This window comes from Scyliorhinus canicula, chromosome 17 (assembly GCF_902713615.1).
Source record: "Scyliorhinus canicula chromosome 17, sScyCan1.1, whole genome shotgun sequence".
Taxonomy (NCBI): Eukaryota; Metazoa; Chordata; class Chondrichthyes; order Carcharhiniformes; family Scyliorhinidae; genus Scyliorhinus; species Scyliorhinus canicula.
In genome coordinates this window covers 75,679,533-75,696,743 of record NC_052162.1, presented here as the reverse complement: position 1 = coordinate 75,696,743, position 17,211 = coordinate 75,679,533, and the positions used below count along the sequence as shown (strand labels likewise).

Sequence of the window (17,211 nt, the reverse complement as noted above, 5' to 3'; positions counted from 1 at the left end):
CTATGCGCAAAATATCTTGCATTGCATTATTTTAAGAATGAAATTGTGTGATTAAACTGTGCAATTAAAGTCTAAAAGATATTGAGCGAGGTTCTCTGGCCACCTGCAGCCCGTTTCTCAGCGTTGGGATCTTCTGATTCCGCCACTGTCAATGGAATTTCCCATTGAATCCACCCCATGTAGTCAAGAAACCTGCATGCACCAGAAGATCCTGCCAGCGCGAACAGCCGGAGGTTCGCACCCATTAACATTAGCAATTTAAAAGTTTAAAAGCTGCTGTTTTAAGAGAGATAAAAAAATACTGTGCAGAAACTGGAGACAAACAATTCACAAATTATTTTAATGATTTTCAATTAGAACATTCTACTGAGCCACCTGGAAATCTGAGAGTAAGGACTAACCAATACCCTGTATGAGTTATTAAATCCATGTCTCTCATGCAGCAGTTCCTGAATTTGCAAATACTAGAACTGCTCCTGAAAGGACAGGAAATTAGTAACAGACGTCTGTTGCAAAAAGCACCTATTCTCTAGTAAACTTGTGACTACGCTTTTATAAGTTACAAAAATATTGACTGGTGCTTTTGAAGGTATTCATTGCAGTTAACAGGCTGATAAGACATGATCACTGTGCCCAAGTGCAAGCTGTGACTAATTCAGCATCAGGTTTAGTACATTAATTCGGCATTGACTAAATTACATTGCAATCCGAGGACCCCTGCCAGAATTGTATTGCACATGCGACTGGTGAACATAATTTCCGGCATTTGAGAGCCGTTATTAAACAAATATCAATATAATATTGTAAAGAGTCTCTGGCAGAGTGGAGAATATTCCTCAGCAGAAATGGATTCTTTATCGATCTGTAAAACTAAGTCTAAATCTATAGTAATTTAGATAAAACATAAGAAATTGCCTTATTCTATTCTCAAATTACTTTGCAAAAAAATTTCCAATAGCAACAAATAAGTTTTATGATTTTGGTTCCTCATTTGTTGCAATTCAATGATAGGCATAGAGCTCTGTCAAATATGTAGCAATTTTTAAAATATGTTCTTAATCATTCAAATTTTGAGGGTACAACTACAAGCTCCAAAAGGTTTTTTTTGCAGATACATCGAAGCAAGTGGCATATTTTATGTAGAATTAGATGTTTGCTGCTTGTACCGATGATTTGAGCTTCATGGCAAAGCAATGTTCTGAAAATAAAACTAAAGATTCTGCTTACATGAGGCACCTCTTGCTCCATTCAGCAATCTCCATAAAAATATCACTGGAATATTATGGGCGAAATTCTCCTATTGGGAGACTAACGGTGGAATTCTCCGCAAGGCCCGACGCCGTCGTGAAACCCGGAGAGGTTCATGACGGCGTCGGAGGCCGCTCCTCGCCCCCTATTCTCTCTCTCTCTCTCACCCCCCCTCACCCCCCCCCCCCCCCCCCCCCCCCCCCGGGGGGGCTAGGAGGGCTGTGCCGTAAATCTCAGCTGCGGGGCCTTGTCGCTGGCGTCAAGGCCCGGCATGCCGAGAATGACGCGGCCGGCGCGCCTAATGACGTCAGCCGCGCATTCGCAGGTTGGCCGGCGCCAACCCGCGCATGCGCGGTTGCCGTCTTCCCCTCCGCTGCCCCGAAAGACGTGGCGAAGTGATCTTGCGGGGCGGCGGAGGGGAAAGAGTGCGTCCCTTTGAGACGCCGGCCCGACGATTGGTGGGCACCGATCGCGAACATGGCGCGAATACCTGGTTTGTGGCTTGTGGGGGGCAGAGAGGGGAGTGAGCACCACGACCGTGCTCGGGAGGGAACTGGCTCACGATCGGTGCCTACCAATCGTCGGGCCGGTGTCTCAAAGGGACGCACTCTTTCCCCTCCTCCGCCCCGCAAGATCAAGCCGTCACGTCTTGCGGGGCAGCGTAGGGGAAGACGGAAACCGCGCATGCGCGGGTTTGAGCCGTCAGCCGGCGTGACGTCAGCCGCGCATGCGCGGGTTGGAGCAGGCCAACCTGAGCATGCGCGGCTGATGTCATTAGGCGCGCCGGCCGCGTCATTCTCGGCGCGCCGGGCCTTGACGCCAGCGGCCGAGATTTGCGGCACGGCCCTCCTAGCCCCCCCCCCCCCCCCCCCCCGGGGGGGGGGAGCGGTCTCCGACGCCATCGTGAACCTCTCCGGGTTTCACGACGGCGTCAGGCCTTGAGGAGAATTCCGCCCTGTAAATCTGGTGCAATCAGTTTTTTTATTTCGAAGAAGCTTGACATGAAAGTAGTATTTTCCAGCACTGTGAAAATGCTTCCTTTCATAACTTTTGCCTCCATCTTGTTTCATGTTTTTTTTCCTTTGCTGGCTTGATTTTCTCATTTCTTACCTCCTCCCTTCACTTTGTATTCAGACAACTGCAATCTGGCCATTTACATCTCATCTGCGCATCTTGATTCTTTACCCATTCACATTGGCTTTTGAAATATTACATATTTTGCCACTTCCGTCTCTCCTACCCTCTAACCAATCAGAGACCTTCCCTTTTGCCACCATTTTCTTGCTCAAAACCTATTACATTTCTGATTTTCTTCATTTCTGATGAAAGGTCACAAACCTGAAATCTTAACTCTGACTTTTCTCTCAACAGATGCTGCGGAGTGCTTCCAGTATCTCTGGTTTTTATTTTTTAATTATAGAATGGTGATGCCTTTGCAGCAGCAAAAAAGGAGATTGGAGATGCATGCTTTAATTGATTCCGAAGATGAAAATTAGGCTGCTCCCCCTGCAGACACACAGGATTGAAGCTGTTTACAGTATATGCCTTGAAGAAAATGCAATGGTTAACCAAAGTCAGCCCATCTTCAAAGCTTTTAAATACATGAAGGAATTAATAGTTGCATAAGTTATTTCACAGATGGTATGATTAAGATTAAGGGAATTATATTCCTGTACAAATAAATAAAATATTCCAAAAAATATTGTGCAGCAATTCAAACTGTAATCATGTCACTGCCACATTTTTTTAACGTGCAAGTCTGTAGTTTGCTGCAAATAAAGCACACCAAATATAACGTAATCCAACAGTTTACTGTTCAAAAAATTCGAAAGTCTGTCAGCTGAATTCTCCATCGGCGGGATTCTCGATTTTGCCGGCAGCACACTCTTGCCCGCGGATTTCTCCACGGCATGGTGGCGCCCACAATGGGAAACCCCATTGGCCAGCTGCCAGGACGGAGAATCCCGCTGTTGGTGGGAGCACGCCACATCAGAAAATTGGTGTGGCAGAACGAGAATCCCGCCCCTTCATATTCAGTTTTTTAATTAATTTGTAGAATACAAACCCCACTGGCAATTTATTATCCATTGCTAAATGCCCTTGAGAAAATAATGGCTGGCTTTGTTCTTAAACTGCTGCAGTCTATGTTGTAAGGGCCATCCCTATTTACTCCCTGATTTCCCTTTTCTTTTATTTTGCCATTATAATTTTTGATCCATGGGTGCTTAATGGACATTTATCTTTAAGTCAAGCAACAGAGAGAATGAGGAATTCAGAAATTTCTGGAAAGAACACTTCTAGTTTGAACAGGAGCTTCAGACCTTTCGGTACCAGAGAGAGCGGTGGGTGGGATTTGGTTTGATTGATTGGGCCAGTTCATTGGCCACCAGCCAAAAGGCAGTACTCTGCCTAGTACTAGGTGGTGACTGGATTCTGTACCAGTGGAATCCCAAGGAGTGCAGTCTGACTCCTGGAAGCACAGAAACAAGTTCTCTCTCTCACTCTCTCTCTCTTTTTTCTCCAGAAAGGCTGAGTGACGTATTTCCGGAACTGCAGAGAACCTGACTGAATGAATCTACATGAAAATCATGGTAGGCTGAAAACAAAGACCACGACCATCTCTCTCTTCCCAGAAAGACTGTGAGTGCTGTATTTCTGACCTTATTCAAGTTTCATTTATCCAGGCAAGTGGAGATTATTCCTAAGCTACAGACTTGTACCTTGTAGATGGTACACAGCCTTTGGAAAGTCAAGAAGTGAGTTGCTTATCGCAAAGTTCCAAGCCTCTGCCCTCCTTTTTTCGCAACAGTATTTGTGTGGCTGGTCCAGTTAAGATTCTGTTCAACGGCGACCGCAAGGTTGTTGATGTTGGGGAATTCAAAAAGAAAAAGAGTGGGGCAGAATTTTATGGCCCAGTCATTGGTTGGCAGGGCCGGAAAATGCGGCGAGCTGTTCAAAGGTTTATTGATTTTGGCGGGCGTAGAAGGTTCCACCAGCAGAAGGAGCCATAAAATTCCATTCTTACTTGTCCATCATGCTTGACATCTGGAAATGCTTTAAAGCCAAATGCGATTTCAAAACGTAGTTACTGTTGTAATGCAGCAATTGTGGCGACAAAATGCATACAGCAGACTCCCACAAACTGATAATGACCAGTCAACTGTTTTTGTGATGTTCATTGAGGGATAAGTATTCGCCAGGACACCCCGAATTACCCCTTTATTCTTGTTCAAAATAGTGCCATGGAATCTATTACATCCACCATTTACATCCATCCAGGCAGATGGGATGTTGATTTGATGTCTGAAATATATCAGACAGAGATTATTCAGTACTGCAGTAAATTGTCAGCCTTGGTTTTGGTGCTCAAGTTCTGAAACAAAATCCGAAATACTGCCTCCAGCGGCCCCGCTGTGCTCCATGGCAGACTCGGACCACGGAGCCAATCCCAAAAAAGAGACCCCCTGATCGACCACGCGCCCGACCCTCAAACCCTGCATGAACATTCCCCAGCTGCCTACAAGGCCTCCCCTGTCCTCCGATCCGCCCGCCCTCGACCAGGACGGCCTCGAACTGAATCCGCAGCTGCCATGCGAGTATACCGACCAGCTAGAACACATTAGTTCCACGCCGCCAGGACTTCGGCTGGTCGGGGGCAGAGAATTGCTGAGCGGGCCTCTGGCAATACTCCCCGAGTGTGCCACTTTTCGGGGCTCGCACAATCGGTGGACCGGCACCAGCCCATATTTCTTCAGAATCAGAATTTGATATGTTTCAATTAGCTCCCCCCATCACTCATTCTTCTAAATCCCAGTTGACCCAATCTCTCCTCATACGATAATCCTGCCATCCCAGGAATCAATCTGGTGAACCTCCACTGAGCTCCCTCCATGGCAAGTATATCTTTTCTTCGATAAGGAGACCAAAATAGCACAAAATACTCCAGGTGTCGACTCACCAAGGCCCCTTACTCCTGTACTCAAATCCTTGTGCAATGAAGGCCAACATACCATTTCTTTTCCTAACTGCTTACAGCATGCTTGCTTTCAGTGACTGGTGTACAAGAACACCCAGGTCTCTTTGTAGGCCAACATCTCCTCATCTATCACCATTTAAATCATACTTTGCCGTTCTGTTTCTCCATTGTGCTGCCCCTAACTCGTATTTGCCCTCTCAATCAACTTACTTAAATTACCGTGAAGTTTCTTAACATCCTCTTCACCATCACATAAGAGAACAACAAAGACTAGAATAGGCAAATACTAAGGGTGCGATTCTCCACCCACATTGCACCCATTACACATCCCGGTATACAAGATGAAATGCAGGATAGCCCCTAAATAGCATTCGCGCTGGGTGCCAGAGCATAATGCTCCTGTCCTATTGCAGCTGACATAATCTGGTTCACACGCTCATTGAACCAGATCAGCATAATTAAATAAGCATTTAAATATGCATAGCCAATTTAGAGCCAGATTCTCCCAGCAACCCCCTCCCCCCTTGTCCCCCCAGTGAGTGATCAAGGACATCCTGACAGTGCCAAGGAATGAGGTCTGAAAGGGCAGGCATGAATGGAGTCTGGGCACCTAGGACCATAAAGCGGGATATCACTTGCCTGGGGTGGGTGGGTGGGATCCACTGGCGATTGGGGGTGGGAGCCCGATGCCAGCGAGAACACGCGATCAGAACGGAGATCCAAATGGGGGTCCCCAATGCCAGCATTCGTGGGGTGGGCTTGCCTGTGTATTTCGGACTTGTCCCTCAGTGCCAGTGCAAAATCCATCACCTTCCAAACAAATGTGGGTCAATTGCATTCAGAATCACACCTAATCCCCCGGAGGGAATTGCACCCGTTTCCTACCAGAGCTACCACTTAGAATTATTTTGTGAGAATTCCACCCAAAGTGTTCATCAGAACAGCAGCAGCTGAATTCCAACAGTTGATTTCACTGATGGGGACGTTGCCAGTTTAGCATTACTACACTTTTTTTTTTTACTAAGGATAAAGTTTAATTTTTATTAGTCAAGCCTGGATTATGCTGTCCTAACGATAGCACGGCATCACAGTGGGTAGCACTGTTACTTCACAGCTCCAGGGTGACAGGTTCGATTCCCGGCTTGGGTCACTGCCTGTGTGGAATCTGCACATTCTCCCTGTGTCTGCTCCAGTTTCCTCTGGGTGCTCCGGTTTCCTCCCACAAGTCCCGAAAGACGTGCTGTTAGGTGAATTGGATATTCTGAATTCTCCCTCTGTGTACCCGAGCAGACGGCGGAACATGGCAACTAGGGGCTTTTCACAGTAACTTCATTGCAGTGTTAATGTAAGCCTACTTGTGACAATAAAGATTAATATAAGTAACAATAATGATGAAGCTATCTCTGTTATCTCAGAATCATCATATCATAAGTGCTCCACCTGAAGTCTGCTTCTTGGCTCATTGGTTTTTCCATGTCTCTTTGTCCTGTATCAGTCTTTTCATTTATCAACAACTTCCTTCAATTGTCAAGCAATACATCTATTTTCTTTCTTCTTGCTCCTCTTTTTCCTTAAAGTCTTCGCTCCGTAACATCTCTTACAAGTTTGTTTCCTCATTTTCAGGGAATAAATATGACAACTTCTCCTCACATCATATGTGCAGTTATTCAGAATTTGATGTCAGAAATATCCCTGCCCCTCAAATGGTTGCTCTGTTGCAGTCCTCCTTAATAAGATTCTGTACAGGAATCAGTGTAATGGTGCAAATCTAGGTTCTTGCTACTTCAAGCCTAAAGATGGGTCAAAAAGTTATAGTTAATTCATTCAGAAGTTTTTAAACAGCATGGTAAGTGCAATGACTCCGAAATAATATCTCAGGCTCTGAAAATGTAATTTCATAATTATGGAGTTTCACTCCCTCAGAATAAAATTCATGCTTCAGATTTAATAAATTATCTTTCTTTACCTATTCCGTGTTACTCATCTCTCTCTCCTTGAATCTCACCTGTGTTTTCCATTTTTATTTCAGCTCCAATAAAATGTTTAAATATGTTTTACATTTTCTATTTGTGTATTAACTTACTGACTCGTATTCTCCACCAGCATACCCTAACCTGATCAACTTTACATGCTCACGGTTGCATCATCTGTTTTTAGATGCCACAGATCAGCTGTCCCCTCCCTTTTTCTGTAACTTCCTCCAGCCCCACAAACTTTGAGATACCTGGGGTCCTCTAATTCCAACACCTTGAGGATCCGAGATTTAGTCACTCCATCATTTGTGGCTGGCCTCAGCTACCTGGACACGGAGTTTGGAATTCACTCCCTACACCTTTCTGGCTCTCTACTTCATTTTCCTCCTTTAAGACTGACCGTAAACCTATATTTTTGAAAAAACTTTTGGGCATCTGACCTAATACCTCCTTGTAAGGTTTGGTGCCATATTTTACCTCTATGAAGCACCCCTGGGATGTTATATTGTATTAAAAGGTGCTATATAAATTACTGTTCTAAAACTTAACTTTATTTAAAAAAAATTAAGATTCTACATTTTATAAATTGACACTAAAGTTAAAAAAAATTACCCGACATAAGAAAAAGTGAGGGAAAAAAACGAAACAGGGAATCAGTATCCAACGCACTCCCCCAACTTCTTGGACAGCTTTCCGACACACACCGAGAGCCAGCCACCAGTCGACAAGGGGGAAAATCACACCTAGCCCAAGGAAAGAAAAACTAAGTACAGCACACAGCACCTTGAGGATCCGATGTGCCCAGGGACAAAACCCAGCCCCTCTGGGACCCCCTACCCCCACCTACAGATGCCCTCAAAAAGGGCACATCTGATCCTGGGTAACAACAGTAGAACCAGTCATAGCACCCGATCTGGCCTAGCTCAGCACCATCAAAAAAGAAAAACTCAGGAAATGCTGTCCCCAGGACCTCCCACACAACCCCAAAACCCACACCCTGCCATGCCTGTACCCGCCCAACCCCATCCAGGGAAATGCACACTCCCACAAGAAGGGAAAGTGTAATCACTCTAACACTAGCTGGGAGTGGATACCAGTCGGGGGAAGTAGAAGAGTCAAGACAACCGTTAATGTGGCGTCCTTAGAGGCAGGACAGGCCCCTCCTCTCCCCACCAGTTGAGATCCCCAGCCACTCCAGAACTGGCCAGACCAGAACCAGAACTGTAACTATTGTCACATAAAGGATACCCAGGGACAGTCTCATCTTAAGTCCTCAGCCACAAATACCAATCCGTGTTCAGCCTACTCAAATAACAGACAAACTTAAATTCAAATCTAAAAGACAAAAAGAAACACCTGAAACGTATTAGCTCGAACTGTGGGGACTATCCTCAATCACAGTGAGGACAAACTAACCCTACCCAGGATGAAGAAGAAAAACATCCCTCTCGCAAACCACAAGAATTATAAGACACCATCAGGCATAATTACAATTCAGAGTGAAACTGTGCACAAATCCCATTTCCCATTTGCTAAATCAGAAAAACCAATGATACAGGCCATCACACCCACACTTCACACTCCTGTAAGAAAAAGGCTGCATCAAGAAAACAACAACATGATCAACAGGGAGTAATGTTCAGGATAGCAAACGAGCTGCAAGGCAGTCGTCAGGATAAAGACGTCTTCCTGGTGGCATGAAGAGAGCAAAAGCCAAGGACAAAGTAAAATCAACGAGCACTCCTCAGAATCTCTAAAGCATTGTGATGATCAAAGCACGAGGCATCATTACTTCCACCATGCCCTCTCTCTGCTCTTTCTCGCAAAGATGCCCGGTACATAGCACAAGGCATATAACCCAAGCAAAGACAAATATGAAAGGTGTCCTAGGATGAAAATTAAAAGATGAGCAGAGCCGGAGCTCGTGAAAATGCAGCCACCCCCACTCCCTAACTTCTTTTTAAAAAAACATACGGATGCAGTTCAAATGAGATAGACATCAACCTAAATTGTATTTCAAGAAACTGACACCAGCATCAATATAAGCACTGTACGAGCAGTTTGAATGCAGATTCAAAAAAGTAGAAACAACAGCACTAAAGAGTCTAGCCTTTTGTAGAGCAAAATCAAATACATTTCCATATCCAATATAAGATTCTCTGTTTGGTAGTGAGTATATCTCAAGTTCACCGTCCAAAACCAAAAAAATGCTTATTTCCAAAACTTTCATCTCAGCAACACAGAGAGAGGTACAGTAAAATCTTTATTAACTGGCATGCACCAGGAAAGCAGTACAGTATTATCTGGCATGCACCAGCAATGGGCACTGCCGAATACAAGTTCCATTTTCCAATGGAATGCAGCACATGAACTAATATGTAAGTACTCAGGAAGTAAAGAACAGCATTCTTTTTACTTCTAATCTTCAACGGTATATTAAAACATAGATTAAAGTATAATATAATACAGTTGAGGTACAGATTCCAGATAACCACATAATTGTTTCCAGTTGGCAAAGTGATAGCACATCTTTGGGAAACATCAGAAATTCTGGTTAGTCGAAAATTCTAGTTGAATGTGTGCCGGATAACACAAAGGTTACTGTCGCATTGTACATCAGCCACGTCATACAAGCCTTAAACTGAATCAAAGGGTGGTATATACAACTTCAGCAATGATTTCCTCAAGTGAATCCCCAGGAAAAAATATGGTTATATATCAAACAAAAATCACACTAACCCACCAACACTTACAACCAATAATTCTCCAACCAATAATTCTCCATGGAAAGGTGGAAACTAACTTGCCAGGGACAAAAATCCATTTCCAAATACAAAGGTAAGGACAAGCACCAGATCCTGTACCCAAAACATCAGAAATCAAAGATAATCAGAAGCACATACTTGCAAAACATCTCTTTTATTCCTAGTATATCACTTTTTGCGAAAAAAAATACTAATGAGAGGCTAGATAATTCAACTATCAAAACAATGACCTCTAACTTCTGAGACTTACATCTGAATGCAGCCCACATTGACCATATTGAATATTTATTTTTTCCAACAACACGTGACAACCATGTATTTGTGGGAAATGACAGTTGAATACGATACACAAATCACAGATTGGATTTCAGATTTTGTTTTTGGTGGTGCGAGGTCAAAAATTGAGATCATTATTTTGCCTCTAGCTCATTTTATACCTGATCTGGAATTGTTCAGTACCAAGAGTGGCTACAAAAAGTGGGTATGTTCAATTGAACATCACATACACAAGGTTGAATCTCGCTGAGGCTTCGGGGGTCTTGCCTGCCAGCTGGAGAGCCAATGAGAGATATACCCTGCCTCTTTTTGGGATGGCCCTTCGAACCACAAAACAATCAGTCAGGGGCAAGACCAGCAACAGGCCTCTGTCGCCTGGAGGATGGCAGCTCTTATGCCACTCCGGAGGCCACGCCTGCTGCCAGAAGGACATGATGTGGAGATGCCGGCGTTGGACTGGGGTGAGCACAGTAAGAAGTCTTACAACACCAGGTTAAAGTCCAACATGTTTGTTTCAAACACTAGCTTTCGGAGCACTGCTCCTTCACCTGAGGAAGGAGCAGTGCTCCAAAAGCTAGTGTTTGAAACAAACATGTTGGACTTTAACTTGGTGTTGTAAGACTTCTTACTGTGCCAGAAGGGACAGGCATTGGAATCCCTGGATTGAGAAAACTCCGGGAAACCTAGGACACAGGTAAGTAATGGTGGGTAGGGTTAGGAAGAGTAAGCTTCGCAGGGCAGGGTGCCTGCAGGCCTCACACTCTGACGTTGAATCCCTTGAACAGGCTGAGTGCATTTGAGTGTCTTTGACTGATGGACAGCCCCACACAGAATTAGCAAGCTGGCCGCACAATTGTACCTGTCGTGCACATGCCAACATGGACACCGCCACTACGTTAATGTCAACAGCGGTAGTGTGGGGCCCTTAAGCAGTCATTAATTGGCCACTCAAGAACCTCAACAGGCATCAGAGTAGGGAGGTCGACTATAGGCCATACCACCCAGAACTTAATTCTGAAAGAGGCGGAAGGGTGCTTGTATGCCCTCATCCAGCCTACTTACATCTCCTTCCCTATTCCAAGCTCAACACCAGCAAGAGTACAAGATTCTATCCATAGCCTCTCCCCCTTCCACACACATCATAAAACATTAAAAAAGTTAATCCTGAACGATTCATCCCTCCAAACTGTATTTTCGTTAAAATAAGTACCTGATTCTTTTTTTCCAATTAAGGGGCAATTTCAGCATAGCCAATCCACCTACCCAACACATCTTTGGGTTGTTAGGTTAAGACCCAAGCAGACATGGGGAGAATGTGCAAACTCCACACAGACAGTGACCCGAGACCAGGATCGAACCCAGGTCATTGGTCTCATGAGGCAGCAGTGCTAACCACTGCACCACCGTGCCACCCCAACAAACTGTATTTTAAATGACAGAAAACAAGCAACTGAATATCAGGCAAGAGAAAGTCTGCAGTCGAACATCAGCAGAAAAACAATGAAGGTCAGCTTTATTTAAAACACAGCAAAAATTAACTATTTGCTCATGGCTCAAAATTCTAAAAATGTTCCAGATGATTACTCCACCTTCCTCCTTACTACTTTCAACAAAACCTAATGGAACAACAAATATGCCTCTTGATGTAAAGAGGTTGAGAGCACATCAGGGCTTCTTCAAAGACAGGATGAAAAGGTTCTGAAGGTCATCATTTTTCAATTGCGTCAATCGTAAATATTGATTAAAGTGCCACAGGAAACAAATTATGCACTCGCACATCTTTATCAGATTTTGGGTGCATTCCCATCTGTAGAATAGATGCAGAACTTGTTTATTCAAAACAGCAATTAGTTTGAATTAAGGTAGAATTCAGTTATCTGTGAAGGTCCTTAATACAAATATCTTGTGGAGGACTAGAGTTCTTCCTTGTCAAACAACACTGTTTAAAAAGCATAAGTGTTTGGGAAAATTTTGACTTATATTTATACTAAAACTCATTCTACTGCGACAAAAATAAACAAAACTAATCAGCAGTACTCACCGAAACTTTGCTTCCAGTTATCTGAATGCAGTGGTTAGTGCAGCGTAAATTAATAGTGTTGGGAGAGACAAAACAAAACAAAATCAAAACAGCATTATTAGTGAGCTGAGCTTTACATAGGTTAATCATAACGCAGTTTAGTTACAGTATTAGTAATAGTTATAGCTCTGAGAGCTGCAGATTTCACCACAAAAATGGACTATCATTTCACAAAATTTCTGATAAAGGTTTTCAGCAGGTTTCACAGTAAAATGGCACCAATTTTGATAAATAGGCAAGGTCCATTGTGATACATTTCAATTTATCACCTAGCACAAAGTAATTTTTACGGAGCCTAAATACCAAAAATGCTAATTTTGTCTGCAGTATCATTTTTGCATGCCACATGCGTAATTCATTTTGTTTCTTTAATTTAGTGATTCTGGATGCACAAATATCATTGTTCAATGAGATATTTAAAACTAATGTAACCACAGGCAAAAACTGCATATTATATCATCAGGCTGCTACTTTTACTTTACAAATTATGCTCATATTGCATTGTTTTGAATAAACTGTTTTCTACCTCCAAATACCTCAAAACTAACACACTTCATCAGTATGGTTATTAAAGACAGATGGGGAGCAGCTCCAAAAATTGTCATTATCTTCAATTTTATGGCTTCCTCTGCCCTGATAAATGCCTTAAGAACTGCAGTAAATTTTTGCTTTGCTGTTGTTAATTATATAATTTTTTTTTCTCAATTGGTTGCTGTTAAGCGATGGTTGTTGGTGTTGCAAGTTTAGGATATTTCTGTTGCATTACTGTGCATTTATTTTACAAACAAGAAAACACCATTAGTTTATCATTTTGCTGCTCTTTATTCCCAGTCTGACCTTGTTGATAGATTATTACAACCAACTCCTATTTGTTTCAATTATGCTGTCTGAAGAATTTTAACGTGATGGGCGACTCAAAAGTAGGCCTAATTATGCAAAACTGTTCTTGCATCCTGAAAACATTCAGCAAACCAGGCTGAATACCTCATGGTATTTATATTTTACAATATCGAATGACAATATAGAATTAAAATTCAATCTTGCAATCATATTTTTAAGAGCAGTAAAACACCAATTTTCAAAGGAAATCTGGCTTGCAATACCTATCCAAAGAAGTAGAGGCTACATTATATGCTTATGTCTCCAAGAGCTCACTGAGATACAAGATCACCCCATGGGCCTGGCAAGGGACCCCATGTGCTGATTTGGTTTGAAAAAAAATGATTAATAAGGCCTGAGAAGCTATTTAGAAAGTTATAGAGAAACGACAAGGCATTAGTGCGTGGTAATGAATGTATAATGTTAACCAGATTGTGATAGGAAAGGAGAGCATGCAAACATAATAGTATACTAGGAAACAGTGTCAGAATAGGGAAATTAATAAAAGTGAAGAATTGAAGGCTCTGAGAAGAATTGACGGTACAATTAGAAGTAAATGGTAAACACAATATGGTTGCAAGGTGACCAAGAATAGTGGTATTTGATATTTTTGTTCTTTCAGACCGAGTAATGGCAGAATTTTTTAAAATTAGGGCATCATGATCGGCACAGGCTTGGGCTTGGAGGGCTGAAGAACCTGTTCCTGTGTTGTACTTTTCTTTGTTTTTTGTTATTTCAAAAGGACAAGGAGAAAGGAAAATGAGATGAGATCAAACAGTAGTGAGGAATGAACTTGGCTCAGTAAAGCAAGACGTGGAATTAGTTTGGGTAAAAATAAGGAACAGCATTGGAAATAAGTCACCGGTATGAGTAGTTTATAGACTTCCTAACAGTAGCTAAACTGTAGGACAGAGTTTAAATCAATGGGGCCTTGCAATGGTACTACAATAACCATGAGTGATTTTAGTCTTCATATACATTGGACAAATCAATTTGACGAATGATAACCTTGAAGACAAGTTTCTTGGAACATCACATTCTGTGACAGGCTATTTTAGAACTGGTAACGTGTAATGTGACAAAATAGATCAATAATCTTGGAGTAAACAATTATCTAAGGAAGAGTATTCATGACATGATGCCATTAAAATTAAATGATGGCAATTATAAAGTTATGAAGAAAGAACTGGCTAAAGTTTACAGCAAAACTAAGTTAAAGCTAAGACTATAGAGAACTAATGGCAAACATTGAAGGAGATATTTCATCACTCTCAATAAATATTCCAATGTGAAAAAAAGACCCTACAAAAAGGATACATCATCCATGGCTAACTAAGGAAGTTAAGGATGACATTAAATTCAAAGAAAAAGCACTCAATGCTGCGAAGATCAATTTATATCAATGACATGGATGAAGGGACCAGGTATAGTAGCCAAACAGTCTGACGATACCAAGCTCGGTAGGTATGCAAGTTGTGAGGAGGGAGAATAAAAAGTCAATGGGCAAAAATTTACCAAATGGATTGGATTGGATTTTGTTTATTGTCACATGTACCAGGGTACAGTGAAAAGTATTTTTCTGAGAACAGCTCAACAGATCATTAAGTACATGAAAAGAAAAGAAATGCATAATAGGACAACACAAGTTACATAATGTAACTATATAAAAACCAGCATCAGGTGAAACATACAAGGGCAGTGTTAATGAGGTGTACAATGGAGTACAACGTTGGAAGTGAGAGATTATCCACTCTGGTAGGAATTTAAATGGAGAAATACTTCAGAATGTTGTGGTATAGAAGGTTCTGCATGTCCTCATACCAGAATTCTAAGTAGTTAGTTTGCATCTCCTGCAAATAATTAGGAAGACAAATAGAATGTTGGTCTTTATTGCAAAAGGCTTGGAGTATAAAAGTAGGGATGCCTTGTTACAACTGTAAACAGACCATGCCTAGAACACTGCACGCAGTGGTGGTCTCCTTGTTTAAGAAGGGATCACTTTGATCCGAGTCCTCAGCAGCACTCCTGTGCATGGTACAGCCGGCTCTGGCCCGTCAGTTCCTTTTAACCAAAGCAGCGGCAGTAACTTTGTTTTCCTTTACATGCGCTCTCCTGCTAATTGCTCCACAATCCCATTTGCATCCTGGGTCAATTTTCTGTGTCAGCTGGGATCATTTGGCCGCTTTACATCCTACCGCCCTGGTCACATGGATCACCCAATTTCCTCCAAACACACTGTTTCCCCCCCCTCTTGGAATTGACTTCCAGCAATGGTAGGCAAGTGCCCTGGAGTCATGCGTCAAGCAGTGGCACAAGAAGCAGCGCTGCTGCCTCTAGCAAAGCTCTGGCTGGTCACCGTCCATGCATGTGCTCCTATTGCCACCAGCCGATCTACTCGTACGGACACTATCACAACTGCAACTTAATTATGGTGTAGTAGCTGAAGACATTGCATTGTACTTTCATTTTACATCACCATAATGCACTATGTATCCACCAACCTGTGTGAATCTAATTATTGGACTGATGGTACATACTGATAGTGCCCATTCAATGTTAACTGTATCCATTGGGTGCTGCATCCTTTCACTTACTGTGGTCTTTTCTACTTAAAAGTAAATTAGCAAATGGTGGAAAATAGACCTCTTCGTGCCATATAACAAATTAATATTTTAAGCAATTCCTTACTGAAGGACTTTGTGGCTCAAGTTAGTGTCATTGAAGCTAATTGGGCTGTCCATGTAATCAATGAAATCTATCTTTTTGTATCAGCCTTTTAATGTGTAATTTATAGTTTATATTAACTGCAATTTGCCGATTAATTCATATTTCATTACTATTAATTTTGGTTTGATTGTTGAAGTAAAAGTTTTAAAAGTGAAATCTTGTCCTTGTTTTTCTTATTGGCGTTGCTCAGTAAAATCACTTCTTTTGATTTGTTGGTGTAAACTGGGATTATCACACAATTATTGCACAGCCCAGATTGGTACTATCCTAATGTATTACTGCAGAAAACTAAAAGGCTATGAGAAAGTATTAAAACTCCCTGTTATGATGAATAAATTGACGTACATAGAAAATAGAACAAGGAAGCCATTCAGTCTTTCGAGCCTGCTGATCCGCCATTCATTATGATCATGGCTGATCATCAAGTTCAATACCCTGATCTCGCCTCCCCCAATATTCCTTGATCCCCTTCGTCCAAACAGCCCTGATTCCTTCTTGATTTAGCCCCGATTCCTCCCTGATTTAGCTCTGATTCCTTCTTGAATGAAGGCTAAAAGTACAATATAAATTTGTGAAAAATAATACAATGAAGCACAGCATTTTTACATATTCTATGAACTGGTCTACTCTTAATTAACAAACATTTAAAAAATTCATACATTTGGAAACTGAAGTCTGCTGACAGATTTGTGACCTTTTACTGCAAAATCTGCCAAATTGCTTTAAACATTAATGGTGAAAAAGCAATACAGATCTGATTTACGTATCAAGTCAAAATGTAACATCGTTCCTCAGCAAACAATTGTATATTTTGTCTTAGCTCACAGTCCTTTTATTTTCAAACTGATATAGTAAATTCTCTCAATTCAAAGTTACTTATTTAAAATTATTTGTTGATGCAAATTTTTTTTTACATAAAATCGCCATATCGCTGTCTGTGCTTTTTTAGATGGATAATTCCAAATTTTGGACAGAGCAAGTTTGAACAATTCAGATTAGACCACATAGTTTATATAATTCAGCCAATGATTTCAGAGTAACCAGTTACTCATATTCTGCCTCCTCAGAATAACTGGAAATCAGAGCAACACTCAAGTAAAGTTGAATTTCAAACTTGATATATCGACCACCTCGATATAATTAATGCTGTGGTGCATTATCAATCTTTGCAATCAAACTGTTGAATTTAATTGCAAAGCATATGGATTGTCTTCTGATCACGCAGCCTATTCAACACCTTTCAGATGCATCACAGCGAAGTCAACTGAAGGCTGATCACTTGTTCTG

The 17,211-nt window shown here is 41.9% G+C and overlaps 1 protein-coding gene across 4 annotated transcripts in view; it reads right to left on the bottom strand.

Moving 5' to 3' along the window:
• Positions 1–17,211, bottom strand: part of diaph2 (diaphanous-related formin 2) — an 878,670-nt gene that overhangs the window by 722,117 nt on the left and 139,342 nt on the right. For 3 of the 4 annotated variants that reach the window (XM_038775000.1, XM_038775002.1, XM_038775003.1), the window contains one exon: positions 12,280–12,300. The exons of the other annotated variant lie outside the window; for it this stretch is intronic. In XM_038775000.1, the coding sequence (XP_038630928.1) occupies positions 12,280–12,300 (21 nt within the window). The remainder of the gene's footprint in view (positions 1–12,279; positions 12,301–17,211) is intronic. 4 annotated transcript variants of the gene reach the window in all.